The 19,731-nt window shown below is 40.7% G+C and overlaps 3 protein-coding genes across 5 annotated transcripts in view; all 3 read left to right on the top strand.

The window, feature by feature from the left end:
* The window catches only part of LOC124639203 (putative nuclease HARBI1), a 279,629-nt gene that overhangs the window by 247,858 nt on the left and 12,040 nt on the right, over positions 1-19,731 (top strand). The gene's annotated exons all lie outside the window — the stretch shown is intronic.
* LOC124639208 (myeloid leukemia factor) lies at positions 193-19,731 on the top strand. Of its 3 annotated transcripts, none has more exons than XM_047176469.1 (8): positions 193-413; positions 610-779; positions 1,168-1,256; positions 8,074-8,176; positions 13,033-13,153; positions 13,563-13,682; positions 14,886-14,972; positions 17,589-19,731. In XM_047176469.1, exons 1-8 carry the CDS (start codon positions 361-363, stop codon positions 17,677-17,679), a joined length of 834 nt encoding a protein of 277 aa, XP_047032425.1. In that variant the 5' UTR covers positions 193-360; the 3' UTR covers positions 17,680-19,731. The 3 variants fall into 3 exon arrangements, with proteins under 3 accessions (XP_047032425.1, XP_047032426.1, XP_047032427.1); XM_047176470.1 differs by lacking the exon at positions 17,589-19,731 and adding an exon at positions 15,654-15,702; XM_047176471.1 differs by lacking the exon at positions 14,886-14,972.
* LOC124639194 lies at positions 1,589-4,340 on the top strand. Its single transcript, XM_047176449.1, has 2 exons — positions 1,589-4,032; positions 4,130-4,340. The coding sequence occupies exon 1, from the start codon at positions 2,162-2,164 to the stop codon at positions 3,887-3,889; it is 1,728 nt and encodes a 575-aa protein (XP_047032405.1). The 5' UTR covers positions 1,589-2,161; the 3' UTR covers positions 3,890-4,032; positions 4,130-4,340.

Genomic DNA, 19,731 nt, shown 5'->3' on the forward strand with positions numbered 1-19,731 from the left:
ACAAAATTAGTGTGCAAAAGTCAGAGCTTGAATATGCTGCAACTTTGGATTGAGAACTTTGTATTCTGAGTTTGAATTATCATAATTTTCGTGACTTTGAAGTACAGAAAGTCTGTGGCTTCGTAAGTTAAATTAATCTGTGGTTGAATTAGAATTTATTTTAGTCTGTGGTTGAGAGTTCGCGACGACAGTCTGCGACAAGTCTGCGATTTGCTAGAGATTTCGACGCGTTTTTCTACTTCGATTTGTAGCCAGTGAATTAATAACTGTTGTAGTATTCGTGATTTAATTCGGGTGTTTGTTTCGCTAGTACTTTGTTAATTCATTCGGATCTTTCGGAGTAAAGCAGATTGAAGAACGATGTCTCTGTTCGGATCGCTGATGGCCGACGTGGAGGACGATCCGTTTTTCGGGTAAGTTTTGCAGTCAATCAGCAGTTCATTTCTGTAATTATTTTGATGGTTTGGCTAGCTTATGCTATGTATTTGTGAGATTACCTATAAAGTATATACTTTAGGCCATGAATCTGAGGTCGGATCGTTACAAAAACATTGAGTAATTTCGCGTAATTTCTTTGACAATGGTGTTTGATTGAGTCGATATTTGTAGGTCCCACATGAGGCAAATGCGCCATATGAACAACATGATGAACTCGTTGTTCTCGGACCCGTTCGGCATGCTAGGGGGCGACGGGCCGCTGTCGATCATGGGCCCGCGGCAGGGCAATGCCATGATGCCTTTCATGCCTCAGATGCCAACACTCAACAGACTCTTTACTGGTGAGTTCACAACTACGTCAGTAAAACATGACTTATTTTGCACACGGGTAGAAAAAAAAAAAATTATGAATTGATTTGTAAAAACAACAATTATATGTATTGAATATCAATAACACAGTTTAACCACATCCAGAATGTGATAAAATTTTCAGTGGTTTTACAAGACTGATGTGATATTTACACATACTACATTCTAAAGTAATCTTAACTGAAATTACACATTATTATACTTAAAAAACTCAATTTTATGATAATACCCACATTTAAAAAAAGAACAAGTTGGCAAGCCCAACATCACACGCTTCTCAATTTTTTTTCTTTCATAAACAAAAGTCACCAGTTCCATACCATAAACAAGAAATTGACAGGCTTGTTTATTCACCGCTAGATATGGCCGGCACCAACATGCATCATCCTGGAAGCTCATTCAGCAGCAGCACTGTGGTTATGTCCAGTGGACCGGGCGGAAAGCCTCAGGTATAAGTTATAACAGGATTTTAGAACCTTTACTAAAGATCTCCTTAGTTTTGGGTATACATATATTTTGGCTATACTAATACAATAAAGCGGAAACATGTTTTTTTTGGCTCACAAATGACAACCGATGGGTGACGTTCTCCCCAGCCGCCTCCAAGTGCGTGGTACAGTTCGAGCCTGTAACACCGGCGTCACCCGGGACCTTAGGTCGCAGGGAAGACTTCGGTCTCGCCCTCCTGCCTATGCTAAGAGCTGCTTCTCCCCCATCCCACCCCTTCAAAGTCCTGTCGTGTGCACAGCGCACATACCCATCCCTCGCACGTACAGTCACTTCCAACCCCAGTCAAACTCCTAACCCTTTCCCAGTTTTTCCCCCAACCCCTCCACAATCCAACTCCACTCCTTACCGTGATCCTTGTGACTAAGTGGTTGCGGGCCCGTCCATCACTTATTCTCTGATGATGGCGGGTAGGAGTAAACAGTCACCTGCGCTAGGACCTGCGCAGTCGAGCGCCGTAAGTGGGGATGAAGGAATCCTGGGGGGTTGAGCCAAGCGGCGCTGGCGGTAATGCGTCCGTGCGGCAACACGCCCCCTTTGGTCTGGATTTCACGCGAAACGGTTGCCCTACCTTAGAGCCATGGGTTAGGGAAATGGCCAATCGTGTCCCGTCAGAGGGCCACAGGCGAGGGACGTGGGGTCCGCGAAAGCCGTCCTTGGGCGGCCGTAGCGGTGGTGAAGGTCATGCTGACGGTGCAAGTGAAGGTTGGAAGTCGGGACTTTCTGCTCCAGACTCCAGCCTGATCGAGTGCCCGATGTCGCACTGTAAGCCAGCCTCGCGTTCCTATATCTACCGGGTAGTCCTAGCGTGCCTACCTTCAGTAGGGCGCTCCCAGTTGCGGGCTCCATGGAGGGTGGGAGCTCGGTAGATGAAACTAAAATAATCAAAAATATGGATAACAATAAAATAAATTTTACCGGCGTAAGGGTGGAGTCAGCGAAAGCCGACGACACTCCTACGACCTGCGCGAACACCGCGCATTCTGCCCCCGTGGGCAAATGCGACAAAGGTCCAGGCATGGCGAGAACCGTGCCGAAGACCAAACGTCAAAGCAGGAGGAAGGGACCAGGTAAAGCTGGTACCGACTCCACAAACAGGGCGAGGGTTATAGGTACGGGTAAAACCAGTACCGACCCAAGCACCCCCGTGACGGTTCCGTCGGCGGCTCACCCCCTCGGCGGTCCTCACATAATACAGCACACCGAGCAAATTGCTCCACATGCCGGCACCTCCGGGCCATCTGCCTCCGTCAACGCGGATACGGTAACCCGGACTGAGGACTACTTCTCCTCCGCATGGCAGGTGCAAAAACGCAAGGGCAAGGGGAAACAAACTCCACAACCCCAACGCCCTAACCAAAACCAACATGGCGTGAGCTCCAAGAAGAGGAAGATCAACCCACGCCAGCGCAGGCGAGCGCGCATGAACGCGAACGCCGCGCCCGACACACCAGCTCTACCCGCTGCCCCAACCTCCGGCCAGCCATGCTTCTGTGCCGGTGGGCGTACACAGGCCCAGGCAGGCGAAAGCCGACCTGGACCGAGTGGTCGTCCGCCGGGCGCGGGGGCCGGCAGGCCGGTGAAGGAAGGGGACGAAACAATAAGCCCTGCAGGTGAGGTACAGACAGCTGCCAAACGCGCTCTGAACGAGACACTTTCGCCCCGTGGGAAGCGCAAACGACAGTGCCTGGACCCGTCCAAGCGGGCCACTCCTCGGGTAAGCTACGCTCAAGCAACCAAGGAGTCCCTGTGCATCGCAGTTACATGCGGCCACACCGGGATCCTAACAAAGGACGTAGCGGACACGATACTGACGGGGATACAGAAGACCATCCTAAAGGAGGCATGGTCCCCGAACAACAAACAACCGGGGCCAGCTTTTAGTGGTAAGCCGGTTTACACAGAAGGCGTCCTGAAGCTGTGGTGCTCCAACGACCACACTTTGACATGGCTTCAAAAAACCATCGCCGACTTGGCCCTTTCAACCGGCCACCAGCTGATCATCAAGAGCCAGTCGGAAATTACACGAAGGATCAGGTGTGGCATCCTGATCCCTAATGAACAGGGGGCCATCACCGACTCGCGAGACATCGGGCGGATTCTGGCATACCAGAACCCGCAGATCGCGGTCGACAGGTGGGTGCTCCAAAGACAGGAGAAGCAGCAAGGCGCCAGCTTTGTGGTGGTGGGAATCCCGGAGGAACAAATCGCGACCCTGATGAAGTCCGGGCGCCGCCTCGCCTTCGGGCTGGGTGCGGTGTACGTGAAATTCCAGGGTCACAACGGCAAGTTTGCCGATACTCCGCCGGGATGGGACCCCGCCACTTTCACCATCCAGAAACAGCCTGGCACAAGTACCACGACCAGCGAGGGCGCTGGCCCCACCGAGGGCCCTGCGGTGCCCGTACCCGCAACCGTCCCCTCACAGGACGACGACCCGGAAGAAGCCCTTCTGACGGGTTCAGACCTGGAGGGGGACGAAGTCGAGTCCGGGGACCTGCTGGCCGGGCTACAGCTTGGAGGAGACGAGGAGGGCGCAATCTGCGATGGCGTCCCCTTCTTCGTCGACAATTAAAATCCTCCAAGCAAACCTCCACCACAGCCAAACCGCGACGGCTCAGCTGCGCAAATGGTTGGAGGTTCAACACACGGCCATTGCCCTAATCCAGGAGCCGTGGGTCAGGGCCGGCCAAATCAGAGGACTCTCCAATCTTGGAGGTAAGATTCACGTAGACATACATCACGACCATCCCAGGGCGTGCATCTATACAACAAAAAACATAAAAACACAGTTTTTATCAGATTTCTGTTGCAGAGACCAATCTGCCATCTCAATACAGCAACCTGCTTTAAACATGGAGATCACCCTCGCCTCGGTATACATGCCCGAAGCAGAGGAGCCTCCTCCCTACGACCTCGCCCGCCTGGTGAATCACTGCGAGAGAGAAGGGAAGGAAGTGATTATCGGTACTGACTCCAACGCACACCACCCTTTGTGGGGAATGGATACACACAACGATAGGGGTAAGACCTTATTTGATTACTTATTCACAACCAACCTATCACTAATAAACACTGGATCAGAACCAACTTTCGTCACTAGACGAAGTCAAACAATTATAGACCTGACTCTCGCATCAGAGAGCGTAGCGGAGCTAATCACAGGATGGCATGTCTCTAAGGAGGCATCTTGCTCAGACCACAGATGGATCCGCTTTGACCTACAGGTCTGTATACAAGAAACACCACCGAAACGGAACCCACGCAATACGGACCGCGCGACGTACACCCGTACGCTCAGCACCAAACTTGCGCAACTCGGGGACCCTACAAATTACGTGGACACAGAACAAATTGACGAACAGGTAAGCTACCTCACACAGTCAATGATAGACAGCTATCAAACAGCCTGCCCCGAAACTGCATACCAGAAAACACCAGGGAAACAACCATGGTGGGGTGCGGAACTAGAACGCAGGCGTAAACAAGTGAGAAAAACTCTAAACAGAGCAATGAATACATGTGCCGACGAGGATTGGGACGACTATAAGGCGGCCAAATCAAGGTACAAGAAATGCATCAGATTCCGAAGTACCAGGGGATGGCGCAAGTTCTGTGGTAACATCGAGTCCTGTCAACAAGCAAACAGGGTAAGGAAAATCCTAGCACAACAAAACACACCTGGTCTGGGCACTCTCCGAAAACCAGACAACACACATACCACATCGCCGGAAGAAACGAAGCGCGTCCTAATTGAGACCCACTTCCCAGGATGCGTTTTCACGCAAAATGTAGAATGGCATGAGGTAACACAAACACCAACTGAAGAAGATTGGTCATACGCACAAAAAATCGTCACAATGGAAAAACTCCATTGGGCAATTCAAAGCTTCCACCCATACAAAGCAGCAGGTCCGGACGGAATCTTCCCAGCGCTCCTGCAATGGGGAGGACCATACATCTCATATAGACTATTAAGACTAATGAGAGCATGCCTGGCTTTTCGATATGTCCCCAAAAAATGGAGGGAGGTCAAAGTAGTCTTTATCCCAAAGCCAGGTAAAGGAGACTACACAAGCGCAAAATCTTACAGACCAATCAGCCTGACATCCTTTGCTCTAAAAACCCTGGAAAGGTTATGTGAGCGAGAGCTGAGGGACGGTGCGCTAAGAAACAACCCCCTGCATCCGAATCAGCACGCATATAGCTCGGGGAAATCAACAGAATCAGCGCTTCATCTGGTAGTAAGCCGGATAGAGGAGGCAATAGAACAAAAAGGCATCTGCCTTGGCACCTTTATAGACATTGAGGGAGCCTTTGATAAAACAAACTTCGTTAGCATAACAACGAGCTTACTCAGACACAGAGTTAACCCGATGCTAACTGATTGGATCACAAACATGCTCAGCAAACGCGTGGTACGCTTTGAAGATGATGACAAATCAGCACTAATAGCCAGAGGATGTCCACAGGGAGGGGTACTGTCCCCGCTCCTGTGGAATCTAGTGATTAATGATCTCATCACAAAACTAAACGCAAACCACGACTACACAATAGGTTATGCGGATGACCTTGCCATCCTCATCTCAGGCAAGGTAACTGACACTATCTGCAACCTTACTCAACAGGCCCTACGAATCGTAGAACAGTGGTGCAGGGAATTTGACCTTTCAGTAAACCCCACCAAGACTGAGTTAGTCATGTTCACAAACAAACGAACGTTGGGACCGTACAAACTACCTAAACTCTTCAATACAGAACTCAAACTATCCAACGAAGTCAAATACCTTGGCGTCACTCTGGACAGTAAGCTGAAATGGAGTAATCATATAGACAATAAAGTAAACAGAGCCAGCATTACCTTTTGGCAATGTAAGAAAATGATAGGGAAGAAATGGGGCTTATCCCCTAAGATAATACTATGGCTATACAAAACAGTGATCCGCCCCATGATCACTTACGGCGCCTTAGTCTGGTGGCCCAAAACTGACCAAACTACAGTCGCAAATAAACTGGCGCGAGTCCAAAGACAAGCCTGCATGGCAGCCACAGGTGGCATGAGGACAACACCAACGGCAGCGTTGGAAGCCATGCTAGGTCTGCCGCCGCTGAACCTCTTTGCACAGCAAGAAGCAGCAATGACGGCTCTAAGACTCAAAACCCTTAATCTCTGGAGCAAGTTGCCTACAAAACACACAACTATACTAAACAATCTTTATGCAGACTTTCCCATTATGCAGGCTATAAACGACCGCATACCCAAAGTCTTTATATTCGATAAGAAATACAGGATCCAACTTTTTGAGGATCATCGTTACGAGGGACATAATCCCAAAGAACTAAGAATTTTCACCGACGGATCCAAAACAAGCACCGGCACAGGTTCAGGCATCTTCTCAGAAGACCTAAACATACACATATTCACACCCCTAGGAGTACATAATACAGTATTCCAAGCTGAATGTATAGGCATCTCCCTAGCGGCCGAAGCAGTCATAAAGCGGGAAGTAACCGGTCACTCTATCCGAATACTCTCAGATAGCATGGCAGTAATACAGGCCCTAAGCAAACACTGCGCAAACTCCGGCCTTATACACGAGTGCCACCAACGGTTAAACAAGGTAGGCAGTTTAAATAACATAACCATTCAATGGATAAAAGGACACAGTGGCTCCCGAGGCAACGATGCAGCGGATGAGCTGGCGAGAAGGGGATCAGACCAAACAGCAGTAGGACCAGAACCCATACTGCCACTCCCCTTCGGCCACCTACGAACACTGGTAAGACAGCGTACTAGGCACAAACACAACCACCTCTGGACTAACCACAGCGCGTGCAGGCAGGCGAAGATGGCCCTCCCGACCATCAACGATCGCCTCACTAAACAGCTGATGGGCCTATCAAAGCAGAATTTACGTAAGTTTACGGCAGTTCTAACTGGACACGGCTCCTTCAATAAACACCTCTATGTTATAGGAGTTACAGACAGTCCCTTATGCAGAGCCTGCATGGGGGAAGAAGAAACAGCGGCACACGTGCTACTAGACTGCCCTGAAACCGCCATATACAGGGCTAAGTACTTCGGTAACCCAGGTACTATCCAAGAGATAGTCAGCAGAATTAAACCTCTGCTGGCTTTTCTCGAGGAGTTGGGGTGGATCGAGTGAATAAACACCCATTATCACCCTCACACGCAAAATACGCGCTTTGTCGTGGAGTTGCGGAAACCAGCCCGAGTAATCTAATCTAATCTAATCTATGACAACCGATTTGAAAAATTCTATCACTATTTGAAAACCACACAATCCTGGAAGACCACATAGGCTATATTTTATCTAGGTTATTGGAAGAAGTTACCCCAGCATGTTGCTAAAACTGTGGGAAAACAGTTTGTTATTTTCAATTACAATTTCCAATTTCAACGTCATAATCTGACATTTTTTTAAGACAAGTCTTAAACTGATGTTTAAAAGTTTTTGTGGTAAGATGGTGTATATCTCGTAGTATATCCCATAGTTTTGTACCAGTACCAATCTTTGTGTTAGATATTCCATTTAGCGATGAAGGCACTTTTTATTTGACTGAAACTGCCATAAGAAGCTAGTTCCATATTATAATAGCTGATCTGTTTGGTTCAATATTGACAGCAATTATCACATGTACCTTATTATCATATCTATTGAAAGCTAATGTGTAAATTAAATAGACACACTTAACATTATACAAGACTTATATGTTACCTTTATATTAATTTTGCAGGTATACAGCTCCACAAGCAGCACAAAGATTGGTCCTCATGGTATCAAGGAGACATGCAAGACAGTACAGGATTCACGAACTGGCACCAAGAAAATGGCTATTGGTGAGTACCAAGAACAACTTAGTATACTTGCACTCTAATATGAATTTCTATAAGATAGTCTTATGAGAAGGCTGTGTGCTTACTTAAGGGTTAAAAAGAAAGGGTTGACATATAAAAAAAATACTTAACTTTTAATTTATACCAGTTGTACATCATCCAATCTGTCAGATTTAGGCATCAACACTTTTATGTTTAGTTATTATACTTAAATTATTATTTATCAATGCAGAACAATTTCCGTCATTGATGTTATTGCTACTACTATAATATTTATGCAACTTGATATTTTAAAAGTCGATTGACGTCAATTAATCGTACACGGCGGGTAATAATTTGGTCTGACAAAAAGCAGGCTCTACTTACCTTTACGAATATTATTTTGCCAAATATTTGATTTATTTTTGTAACTTATACATAGCTTTTTTGTATTTAATTCAAAATGTAAATTAAAATACACCAAGTCCAATGATTCAAATAAATTTAACTACGACTTTCATTCCTAAGTTGCAACTAAGGATAGTATTTTCTAACTTATTGCGGTCCAAATTATAATAATGTCGGGACACCTTTTTCACACACGGTCGGTTAGCCCCATGGTAAGTTATTTATTAACTTGTGTTATGGGTGCTAACACAGCTGATAAACTACATATAGCTACATATATACATATTTATAAATACATATCATAACACCCAGACCACGGCCAACAAGCATGCTCATCACACAAATGTCGACCGAACCGGGAATCGAACCCGGGACCTCAGGTTCGGCGGTCCGGCATGATGACCATTGCGCCATCGAGGCATTGTATTGTTACCACAAAACATGAATAATAAAAATACTATTATACGGCGCTGAAATTTGTTAATATCTTCAATTCCTTTTTTGTTGCAATTGGATAGGCTGGACTCTTGTTACGTCCAACACTGGGTCAGAGCCCATGCCATAAAATAGATTTAAGTTTTTTGTTTTATTTTAAAGTATGTTTTTATTGTATTTACTAACACTAGTTTTTAAGTTTTGAGTTTTTTCAAGTTACTAACATTCTATGGACTTGTGGGTCTGCAATAAAAAGTTTATATTTTATTTTATTTATTTATTTAATTAGTAACTATGTGACTGTGAACGGTGAAACCGCAAAATAAATATGAACCATTAATGTATGTACCACCTACTTGCAAATGAATAACCAGAGCCAAATTATAGAATAGTACTTACGACTTGTTTGAATGATACTAACTTCACGTGCCTCGTTTGAACTTTCATGAACTCAGGCCTATTAGCACTTTGGCAAGCATGACTACATAAGCAAGCCTAAAAAATCTTCTTTAAAAAAACTCCTTTCTGAAATAAATCTTATTCTAAAGTTAAACTGTCGCTCATCACTCGTATATTTGTCAGAAGCGGTTTATTCTTGACCGATGCACGCCTACGTTTTACGACTATGAAGAATGTATATGTACTGCCGATTTCTATTCATGTAACTCTGTTGATGGATGGATTTTGTTCTCTTCGGGTTTTGAGCTGCAAAATTATTATTTTTGCAGTAAATTAGATATTGTTGCTGACTATCTAGGGTCCTTTAGCGTAATATAATTTAATATGTATATATATTAATATAGGTCTTAGAAACAATAGAAACTCGCATATGAGTGACTGTAATTATTTCTGGTAGACTTTGTGACACTCGTGTACCATACTTTGCTAATTATAACCATTTACCTTTGTCTAGTCGGTTCATTTGTCTTCATAATCGCAATTGATTAAAACTAGCCGTTTTATTTTTGCCCAGACTAAACAAATTGGTTGTCAGGCAGCCTTTTCACTGGCTACCTTTGATTTTGTGATTTACGTGGGCTTGTAATTAAGCTGTCCATTTTCAGGTAATTAGTATGAATTAGCAAAAATGTTGTTAAATAGGTCGGTTAAAGAAGGAAGATCTTAATTTTGTAAACTTGTAAAATTTTGTAAATATAGAAAGATTTGACAGTTGATAAAATATTCAATTTTCATTAAGCGTTTTTTCATATGCATATTCATGAATAGGCCTATGGTTCATGTACCTAGAGTAAAAATAAAGCTGGCAGCCATTACACGCGGTGTCAGTTTCCGGGACAGAAGAATACAGAACAGTCATTTTTTCTGGCGCGCGGAATATATTCCACGATGCCAAATGATTTCACCTGTAGTAGGCTGGTTGTGTTAGACAGGAATGTGACAAAAGGCCCACTTGCATTTGTGTTTTTAAATTGCCAATTGAACACCGGGAATTGCAAAGATTCTCAGAACCCGGGTTCTAAGAATAAGGTCAAAAGATTGTGGCTAAGTATCAGACGCACCGGTCGACCGTAAGGTTAAGCGACGCGTGGTGCTGTCGGTCCGGAGATGACCGACTTTCTTGTCATGACGAGACGGTCACTTGGAACACCTTTGGCATTCGTAACGGGTAGTAAGACTGAAAGCCTGATAACCAGTCTTACTAAGAGGTATCGGGTTGCCCAGGTATGTAATTGGGTTGAGGTCAGATAGGCAGTCGCTCCATGAAATGCAGAATGCAGCTGAGTACACAGTTAGACAGGAAGCCCGACCCCGACATAGTAGGGAAAAGTCTAGGAAAATTATGATTCTGGCATCTGGTTTTCTGTTCTCAAAGTATCCAATCTGTACTCATTAATATGAAACCTCCACGCGTCCGGCTGAAGTCATTCTCTATACTAAATAGGCAAGGCTGACGCAATCTGGTTTTTTCTTCTGTTTATTCGCTAATGTGTACATATTGATCGCTACTAAAATAGATTTGGGCGCAGATTTTTTGTTTGTATATGTCTGCGGAGTTCTGTGTGGCTAGTCTAGCCTGGATATAGTCAAGGCTCTTTGTGAGAGAAAGGCAATGGATTTACATATATTGAAATGAAAGATTTGTTGATAATAGGAAAGAATTGTCATGATTATAAGCAAACACAAATTATTTTATTTGTACTAATATTAATAGTACTATATCAATCTGAAGAGCTTGTTTGTGTGCCCTTATCTCGAGAATCCTGGATCGCACAAAAACATAACAAAAGTGTTTCAGTTATAGTGAAAGGCTATACGCACACTATACGAGTGCGTAGAAAATTTCCACCGAACGCGAGTTCCCACCGAACCGCAGGAAACATTTAGTTTCATGTATAATATGTATATCGTATTCCCCACTGACCTCTTCATACAAGTCTATTGATATCTGGAAAAAAGATTCCACTCTATTATGTGATATGTATAGAGAACGATATGTATAAATTCTTTATTGTTGCTTCATGATTTATTCACTACGACTACACACAGAATCAGATAGTATCTTTGTTATTTCGAAGGATCTCTTCATATCTATTGTAAGCAAATGAAGTTACGTCAATAAATCACAAACTGTTAGTTCTTATAACTTAATCCTAACTTGTATTTTCAATAAATTCAATACATATTCAGAAAGGAATGTCACGCAAAATAGCAAGAAAATATGTGTTACTGGCTCCCGCGGTTTCACCACTGTCCCACTACATAAAATATCACTATATCGGATGAGCAGACACCGAGATAGCAACGTCACAAAACACACAAACTATACCTTTTTCTAAGATTTGTAACAATTTTTGAAATAAGTATTTTCATGATACTCATTTAGACCTGTCTAGCAGAATACACGAGTCGTTTCTATAATTATGTAGAAACATGACATCTGAGTGATGAGAATTCCAACTATTTCAGCAGACATTATTATTTATTTCCGTGGAATTTCACGTCATATTGTCTGAAACGCGATAAATGGCGGCCTCTAGGACACTGTGAATTTCTCACTGTGTTAATTTTGTAATGTTTCAAATATTTAATGTTGCGTTGTTTCGTGATATTAATTTTAATGACTCGAGGGACTGGCATGAACCGCCTATATTGGAGGTAACTTTAATATGTGATTTTGTAAATAAAGTTGAATTCAACTACTACTTTTTTGCAACTACGACTAGTTTTTTGACGCATAGTTTTTATTTTTCCTTTTTTATTATCTTTGTAAATATGTAGATTAGGTAGAATATGTGTGTACCTCTATAATAGGATATATTATTGTCTGTAAATAAATTGAATACACATAAACTGGTTGTTAGTCGCCTGAGTCCACGGAAAAAATCGTAAAATATAGCGTTTAACTCAAGGATAGCTTCCCAATAGTGTTTTTAACGTTATTTTTAATTTTATTTGTTTTACCTTTTTATAACATAGTCTAGATTAAATTGCCCTTATCTCCCATGAACGGGCCTATAAGTGATAATCGAACAATCGTTGTCACATAGCGACCCACACCTTACCAATTAGTACAGCTACGGCGCAAAAAGTTCACGTTGTTCCAACACAGGACATTGAATGAGAAAATATTTTCACTTTTATAGGGTTGCCTTTTGTTTAATTGTTCTCAATTTTAATGTATTTTTCCTTCACGGTTGAAGCCTTATATTAACTTGTTTAATTTTTTACTGCGTCGTATTTTTTTGCTCGATAAATATATAAGTAGACTTGAAGTATTATTTGTTGTCACTGGTTTGCCGTTTATATTTGAATTTGGTAACTTCAGACTCATCATCATCATGTTTATTTCTTGCTATAGGATTTCCATTTCTGACATAGGGTTCCCCCATTGATTATAAAAGGACCGGCCAAGTGGTCTTCGATCATCGCTTTCCCGTGGCATTTTCTTAAATCGGGTCACATTTCATCTAAATAAATGTTGCCGGAGTAAAACATTGGAAAATATTCTATAACCTTGTTGAAATTGAAACTTTTATTTATTAAATATCCCTAAAACTGTTATTGTCTTGTTTCAGGTCACCACATCGGCGAGCGTGCTCACGTGATCGAGCGCGAACAGAACTACTACACAGGCGACGCCGAAGAACGACAGGAGTTCATCAACTTGGAGGAGGATGAGGCTGAAGACTTCGACAGGTGATTGTTTATTCTATTGTTCAGTGAATAGAGTCTAAAATTCGTAGTCTGCTGGTCAGATTGTGATCAAGGTGAATTATCTCACCACTGATGAAGTGTCTGCGTATGCCATGTTTTTTTCTCTACGTGTGTGTGTGTGACGTATTCTAGTGTGATTTTGTTAAGAAATCTCTTAAAACAACGGCAACTTGTATACAGTTTGCAAATAGGTTTGCATTTGTTCGTACAAAATTGATCTAAAGTTAGCTACTATTAACTGACAATTTCCTACCGAATACACAAAAAAAAGATCAAAACGCATGCGCATACTTGAGGCGTCAAATGGCTCACTTCAGAAATATAAGGTGGCAAAGATATATGGTGCCGACTGTGATGTTGATACACTAACATAATTCCTTTAAAATTCCAGAGAGTTCCAATACAAAGCTTCTACCGGTACAAACCGCGGTCGCGCCGCCATTGCGGCCGCTCCACGTGAATCTCCGCGCCTCGCCCTGCCCGCGCCGCCGCCCAGCTTCACAGTGCCCAAGTAAGCATAACTAGTAACTAGACATGCTATATGTACAGTCTAAGGTCATTAATGGAGTAGCAACTTGACACTCTTCGTATTTTAGCCGTGTGATACAATCAGTTTGATTGGTGGATTGTATGCTGTTCTTGACAGAATTGTGTTGCTGGGGAGTATGTTCCACCACTTCTTCTTCCCAGAAAATACACATAGGAAGTGGTGAAGGGCGGCCGTTTTGGGGGCTGTCTTTTGTAAATTTAACCTTCAAAAAGTGCTGATTTTCAGCCTACTTTAAATAAATGACTTTTGATTTTGATCGTTTACACTACAAAATTGCGGAGGTTTGAAAGTTGCTAGACTGTCGTGGCCACGACTGTACATATTACTCCTAGATGTAGAACACTTATAGTGAACGTAGACTCGTTAATAGATTATAGAATCTTACGAGGAAATAAAGACTCCTATTGGGAATATTATGTAGACCTGTAAATTCAATGTGACTGAATTATGGTGAAAGATGGTGATGGGTGCACTGAATGCCAACTGTCTTGGGCAAATAGGTTGTAGTTTCGAAAGAGCTTGATTAAAGAATTAAAAAATCGCAATAATTGCCTCACTGTGCAAATTGGAAGACTTAATAATGAAACCGAAACTGGGGTTTATTCAGTAGTTAAAACTTAAACGGTAAATGTTAATAGTAGTACATTATGTAGTTTCAATTATAAGCATGTTATATTATACATTTTAAATGTAATTCACTGTAGTTTCTTGTAGTAGCTAGCATGACTTAGTGCCTATTTTTATTATGGTTTAATTTGGCTTCTTTTACTTTTTTATTTTGTATTTATATTTTTACTATTATGTGTATCTGCGAAGAGGCGGTTAGATTGAAAACACGTAATAATGCAAGCTGCATAAAATGCAATTTGTAAAAAGTACAACACATAATTTTCTAATTAATAATTTTAATATTGCAAAATTCACTAACACCATAGTTATTGCACCTAATAACTTTAATATACTTAATTTAATGACTGTGTTGTTGCTGAAGATTTTTTCATTCCCTAAAAGACAATTTCAAAGTTTTCATCTGTCTTAACATCTCAAAAATCGGGAGATTCTTTCGAAAATCCATCTCCCAGAAAATATATAAATTTTCTATTACGTAAATATTCAATATACCCGCCTGTTTGCGTGTAGTTAGCTAGCATGGTATCCTTGCAGTACAAGTAGCGAGGGCCGACGCACTCCGCGGCCCGCACCGCGGCGTGCCCTGCGCCCCAGCGCCAGCCCGCTCACACTGCCGTCCAGGTAAACTATACTACTACATGTCTTTGGTACCTACTAAAGAAATAACTGGTAGGATGTTTCGTGAACACTTACTTGGGATAACAGAATAGGTAGTTTAAAAACCTTGGTCACCGAAGGAGGATAGTTCAACGACGCTATCATGTACTTTTTGTAAGGCGCATTTTTTTACTACCACGTGTTAAAGTCACAGCTCACATATAGCCCTGGCACCAACCTGATAAAGATAATATTATTCAAATATGGGCTTCAAGTGTTGCTCTTCAAATATACTTTTTTAAGGGTGAGGCGATACGTGCCTTTTAATATTCCTCAAGTCATCATGTCAGACAGTTTTTAACATTTGGGTAGTGATAGCAAAGCGTCCCATCGGGCTATGAGAGTGAGGGAATAGTGAGTGCACCTGTGTCTGCGCAAATGCTTGTGCACTATAATATGTCCTGCGCAGTTGGCTGATCTCCTTATGAACAGCCGCCGTGGTCGAAATCGGCCTTGGACGCTAGTGACAGCATAATATTTTTGAGAACTGATAAAAAGTAAATAACAAAAATTGCGCCATTTTAAATGCTAAGTGAGGCACTAACTTTATAACAACCATTACTTAGTCCAAGTAAATCATTATTTTTAGTTCGAAAATATCATGTTTAGAGGGTTCACGAACTTATTCCAAAATTTTCCAATCAGTTCCAGATTGTCGAGGAGGCGTTACTACTATTAATCGTAAAAACGTATTAAATATATATTTGTGGCTATTATTATTATTGCTATATATGTTTGCTATTATGGGTAATTTCTGTTATTATTTGCTATGTATATGGTTTCCAATTTTAAGCATGTACATATTTTCTTTACATAGCCAAATGCATGATAGCTTGGAATTCATGTTTGGTATATTTTATCGATAAATTGTACTTAAAGGATTAGTTAAATATTTGGATTGGGAAATAACATAGGGACTTTTCTGCAACTGTATTATGTATTGCCTAATTATCGATGTGCATGCCTATTTTTACAGTGTTTTCTCAATGTATATTTGTTGTAAATATTACAAAAAGTACATTCCACTCATTATCTGATTATGGCAAACCGTTGTCATTTGTTTGATCCTCAGCCATTTTCGTCTAGTCAAAAATAAATAAAGCTGATTGTATTATTTATTTAAGACGTCAAATGGGATTGATGTAGAATACTTATACTTCGGCCGTTCAGAGAATGCGTTCCTGACACCTATCAGTTAGTCACGACTAGTGATGGGCACAACATAACACTGAGTTCGTTACCGTTCCTTCAAAATGAACCGCCGCATTATTTTAAGATTATTTTCGTTTTAAATTGGCGGAATCATTTGTTTTATATTTTAGTTATTTAAGTGGAAACCAAAAAAAGGTAATATTCATATAATAAAATTGTTTTATTTATTCTTTGTTACAAGTACATTGAATTGAATGTGCGAACAGAATATTAATCAGACTCCGATTCGCTTGAGGAGGTGGTGTCTTCATCATCATCTTCGCCTACATGTATAATTATATTATTATCAATAACAGAATCAATCCTGATATCTCGGTCTAACAAAAGCCGGGTAATCAAATAAAAACAGATCGAAAACACTTGAAAAACGTGGTCTATGCGCACGAAACGACAACGGACGACTGTTTTAGCGTCACAAAATGGCGGCCCATAACGCCATTTGGGGTTACCATTTTTAATCTAAGTATAAAAATGCGGTTTGGTCATAGTTTTATTTTTATATTTCATAAACGTTATAATTAAGTCTTATAGTCCATTATTTTCCAATTCTTAAAAAGAAAATCAAAACGTATTATTTTATATTATAACTGTATAAGAACAGATTACGATACTTGCCTGTTATTTTTAGCACAGCACTACAAAATATAAACCGCTGACATAACCTTGTAATAGCGCAGTATAGATTTAGAAAAATATTGTTTACCAAGTTATTTGACACTCAGTTTGGCACAAAATTATAACATTCATTGATTATTGATATAATAATGTTGTTTTAATGCTCCTCAATTGTTAAAACGGTAAACAACCAGCAAAAATATTTTTATCGTAACTGCAACGCCATTGCAAAGTTACGTCGTCAGTTCAATCGCGACGTGTCAGGAACGCATTCTCTGAATGGCCGAACTATAATAATTATTTTGAATCAAGCTTGTTACTGTGCCAACTTCGTTTATTCTGCTAAGTTGAGCTGAACAAGTGAAGTTCAAATTAATGTTATTGTAAAGCATTTTCATATTGTCTGCCTGAGTTAACTTCAATTTATCGAATAATAACTAATTCACCTACGTTATATGTAAATACATATGTGACCATGGATGCTTTGAAGGGAGTAAATTGATCTCTAATTCCCGTACTCCAGAACGATGATTGTAATGAACCTTAACAAAGATGACTAAAACTAAACCTTTGTCTTTCGCACCCTCAATGGTGGCTATTACTGATTTTCACTATTTTAGTAAGTAAAACGATATTATTTTCTAATCATAGACCGAAATTCGAGCCCAAATATCCTTCTGGAATACACAACAACATTTCTCATGCAATTTACAAGTAACGCTTTTGTATAACTGATACGTGTATCGTTTACAGCCCCAGTGTTCGCGAGGTGTACGGCAGTTCCCACCCGCAGCGACACCGACACAAACAGCACAAGCACCGCCACACGCCCGCCGACAACTAGGCCGACACGCCGACGCTCGCCGACAACTAGGCCGACACTACGCCGACACGAGGGTACGTACTACGAAGCGGTTGGTTACACATCAATGACAATGTATTGTTGACCTTGGTTCACTTTAACACTGAAGAAGGTTTTAAACAGTTCGTTTATTTTTTATTACAACTGTTAAAAAAAACCCGCCGACCCTTTGACACACTGTTCTTGTCAAACTCTAGAACTGTATTGTATCATTAACATATCCATAACTAAATTAGTCAGTGGGAAACTTTTCGGCGAGGATTTTTTTTTATTTTGGTGTTCAAGAGAACCATAGTGTATTTACTCATATTTCTCATTGTGTAATATTTGTCTTTAATTTACATGTTTCAAACGACAATTCCAAACTATTCTTGTCTTATAGATGAATTGTTGTTAAATAATTTTTCATTGTAGTTAAGTATGTACGTTCAAGTGATGTTTTAGTTATCTCTGATTATGAATAGTTCAGTTCTGTGAATAATTTAAGACTTGCACTAAAATCTGTGCGTGGAATAAAAAATTGTTTCTCTTGTCATGTGTAACCGTGCGAACAATTAAAGCTGAAACGGAATGCCTTCGTATTTATTGATAAAATCTCGTAGAAATGAAATGAGAGCAATCCTTTTGAGATATCTTGCTGATTATGTGATTGTCTTACTATGAATTGAAAAGGACGCGTAACTAAATGTTGAATTTAATGATGTCAGTTTATTTTATTTGTTGGCAAGCCGCTTCGTAACGCTCTGTGTCGGCATGTGTTACAAACTTTGTCGTCTAATGTTTTCCGACATAGATATTAGTGAAATGTATTAAAATTAGGACATAATGTTTCTTTTCGACGATGCCCCCCGCCACTCGGTGTAAAACTCTTTGATTGGACCTTGCACATGCAAGCCACGACGAAATGGCGGGAAGCTCCTAAAATGACGCCATATTTAAAGATGGCGTCTAGGAACTTGTTTTTTTTTTATGTAGCATTATTTTTGGCTACGAGGCATGACATTTAGATTTAGATTTTGTTTCCATTTCGATTCCTTTTTAGTAATAGTTTAGTTTAATTACAATACTTTAGTGTCGTGGCTGTGAGTGCGTTGTCCAATATTCCATATGCTGTTCCCGCCCACCTGACAATCATACTACAAATGTATTAGAAATAGATTTATGAAATAAAATTGTTCTGTACTCCACACGGTGGCGTTTCTAGGTATCTGATTTTATTGCCCCAAAAGAGAACACCAATCTTCGTAATTAATTATAAAAATCTCATCTCTAGTTGCCACAGTTGATCTGTGATGATAGTACTGGATCTTCTAGCGACGCCGCTGCTCATACAAATTCTAGGGTAATGTAATAAAGTAGAATAATCTTCGTATATCAATTTTCTTCCGTAAAACACCAATTTATAGTAAATTAAACTGTAATAAAAACTAACGTTTCGGTCAAGTTCGCTAGCTATCTTTTAAATCACTCGTTGAGTTTAGATTAGCTCATTCAAAATTATCATTATTGTACGTTCAGATATCGATAATAAGATATGTTTAATTATAAACTCATTAGTAGTCGTAAGTATCGTACTTCTAAGTTTTTTGGCAAATTGTTCAAGTAAAAATTGTTATAGAGGTCGACTGATAAATTTTTGCCAATGAAGTATTTATTTATTTGTCGATTTCAATAAGAAAAATATAGAATTAATTATTTAACTAAATAAATTTCATCGTTTTCTAAAGATGTTAGAAGTCTGCTGAAAGGAGTTTCAATTGATTTCTGTAAGCAGGCATTAGTTCACAAATATTAGGTAGGGTTTGTAGCATAAGGTCCATCTTCCATTATGATGTTATGATTCCTTTGTTTGCAGCTATAAAAAAAATGGCTTGACATGTGTCAAATTTCACAGATTTTGGTTATAATTACAATTCTTTTTACCCATTTTTTCTTTGTTTGGCCCTAATAATATAAATGTTCTGCACAAAATTACTACGGTGCTGGACGCTTTGAATCGCTCATTCCTTAAAATAAAGTGATTATTTTTTTTCA

This window comes from Helicoverpa zea, chromosome 18 (genome assembly GCF_022581195.2).
Source record: "Helicoverpa zea isolate HzStark_Cry1AcR chromosome 18, ilHelZeax1.1, whole genome shotgun sequence".
NCBI lineage: Eukaryota > Metazoa > Arthropoda > Insecta > Lepidoptera > Noctuidae > Helicoverpa > Helicoverpa zea.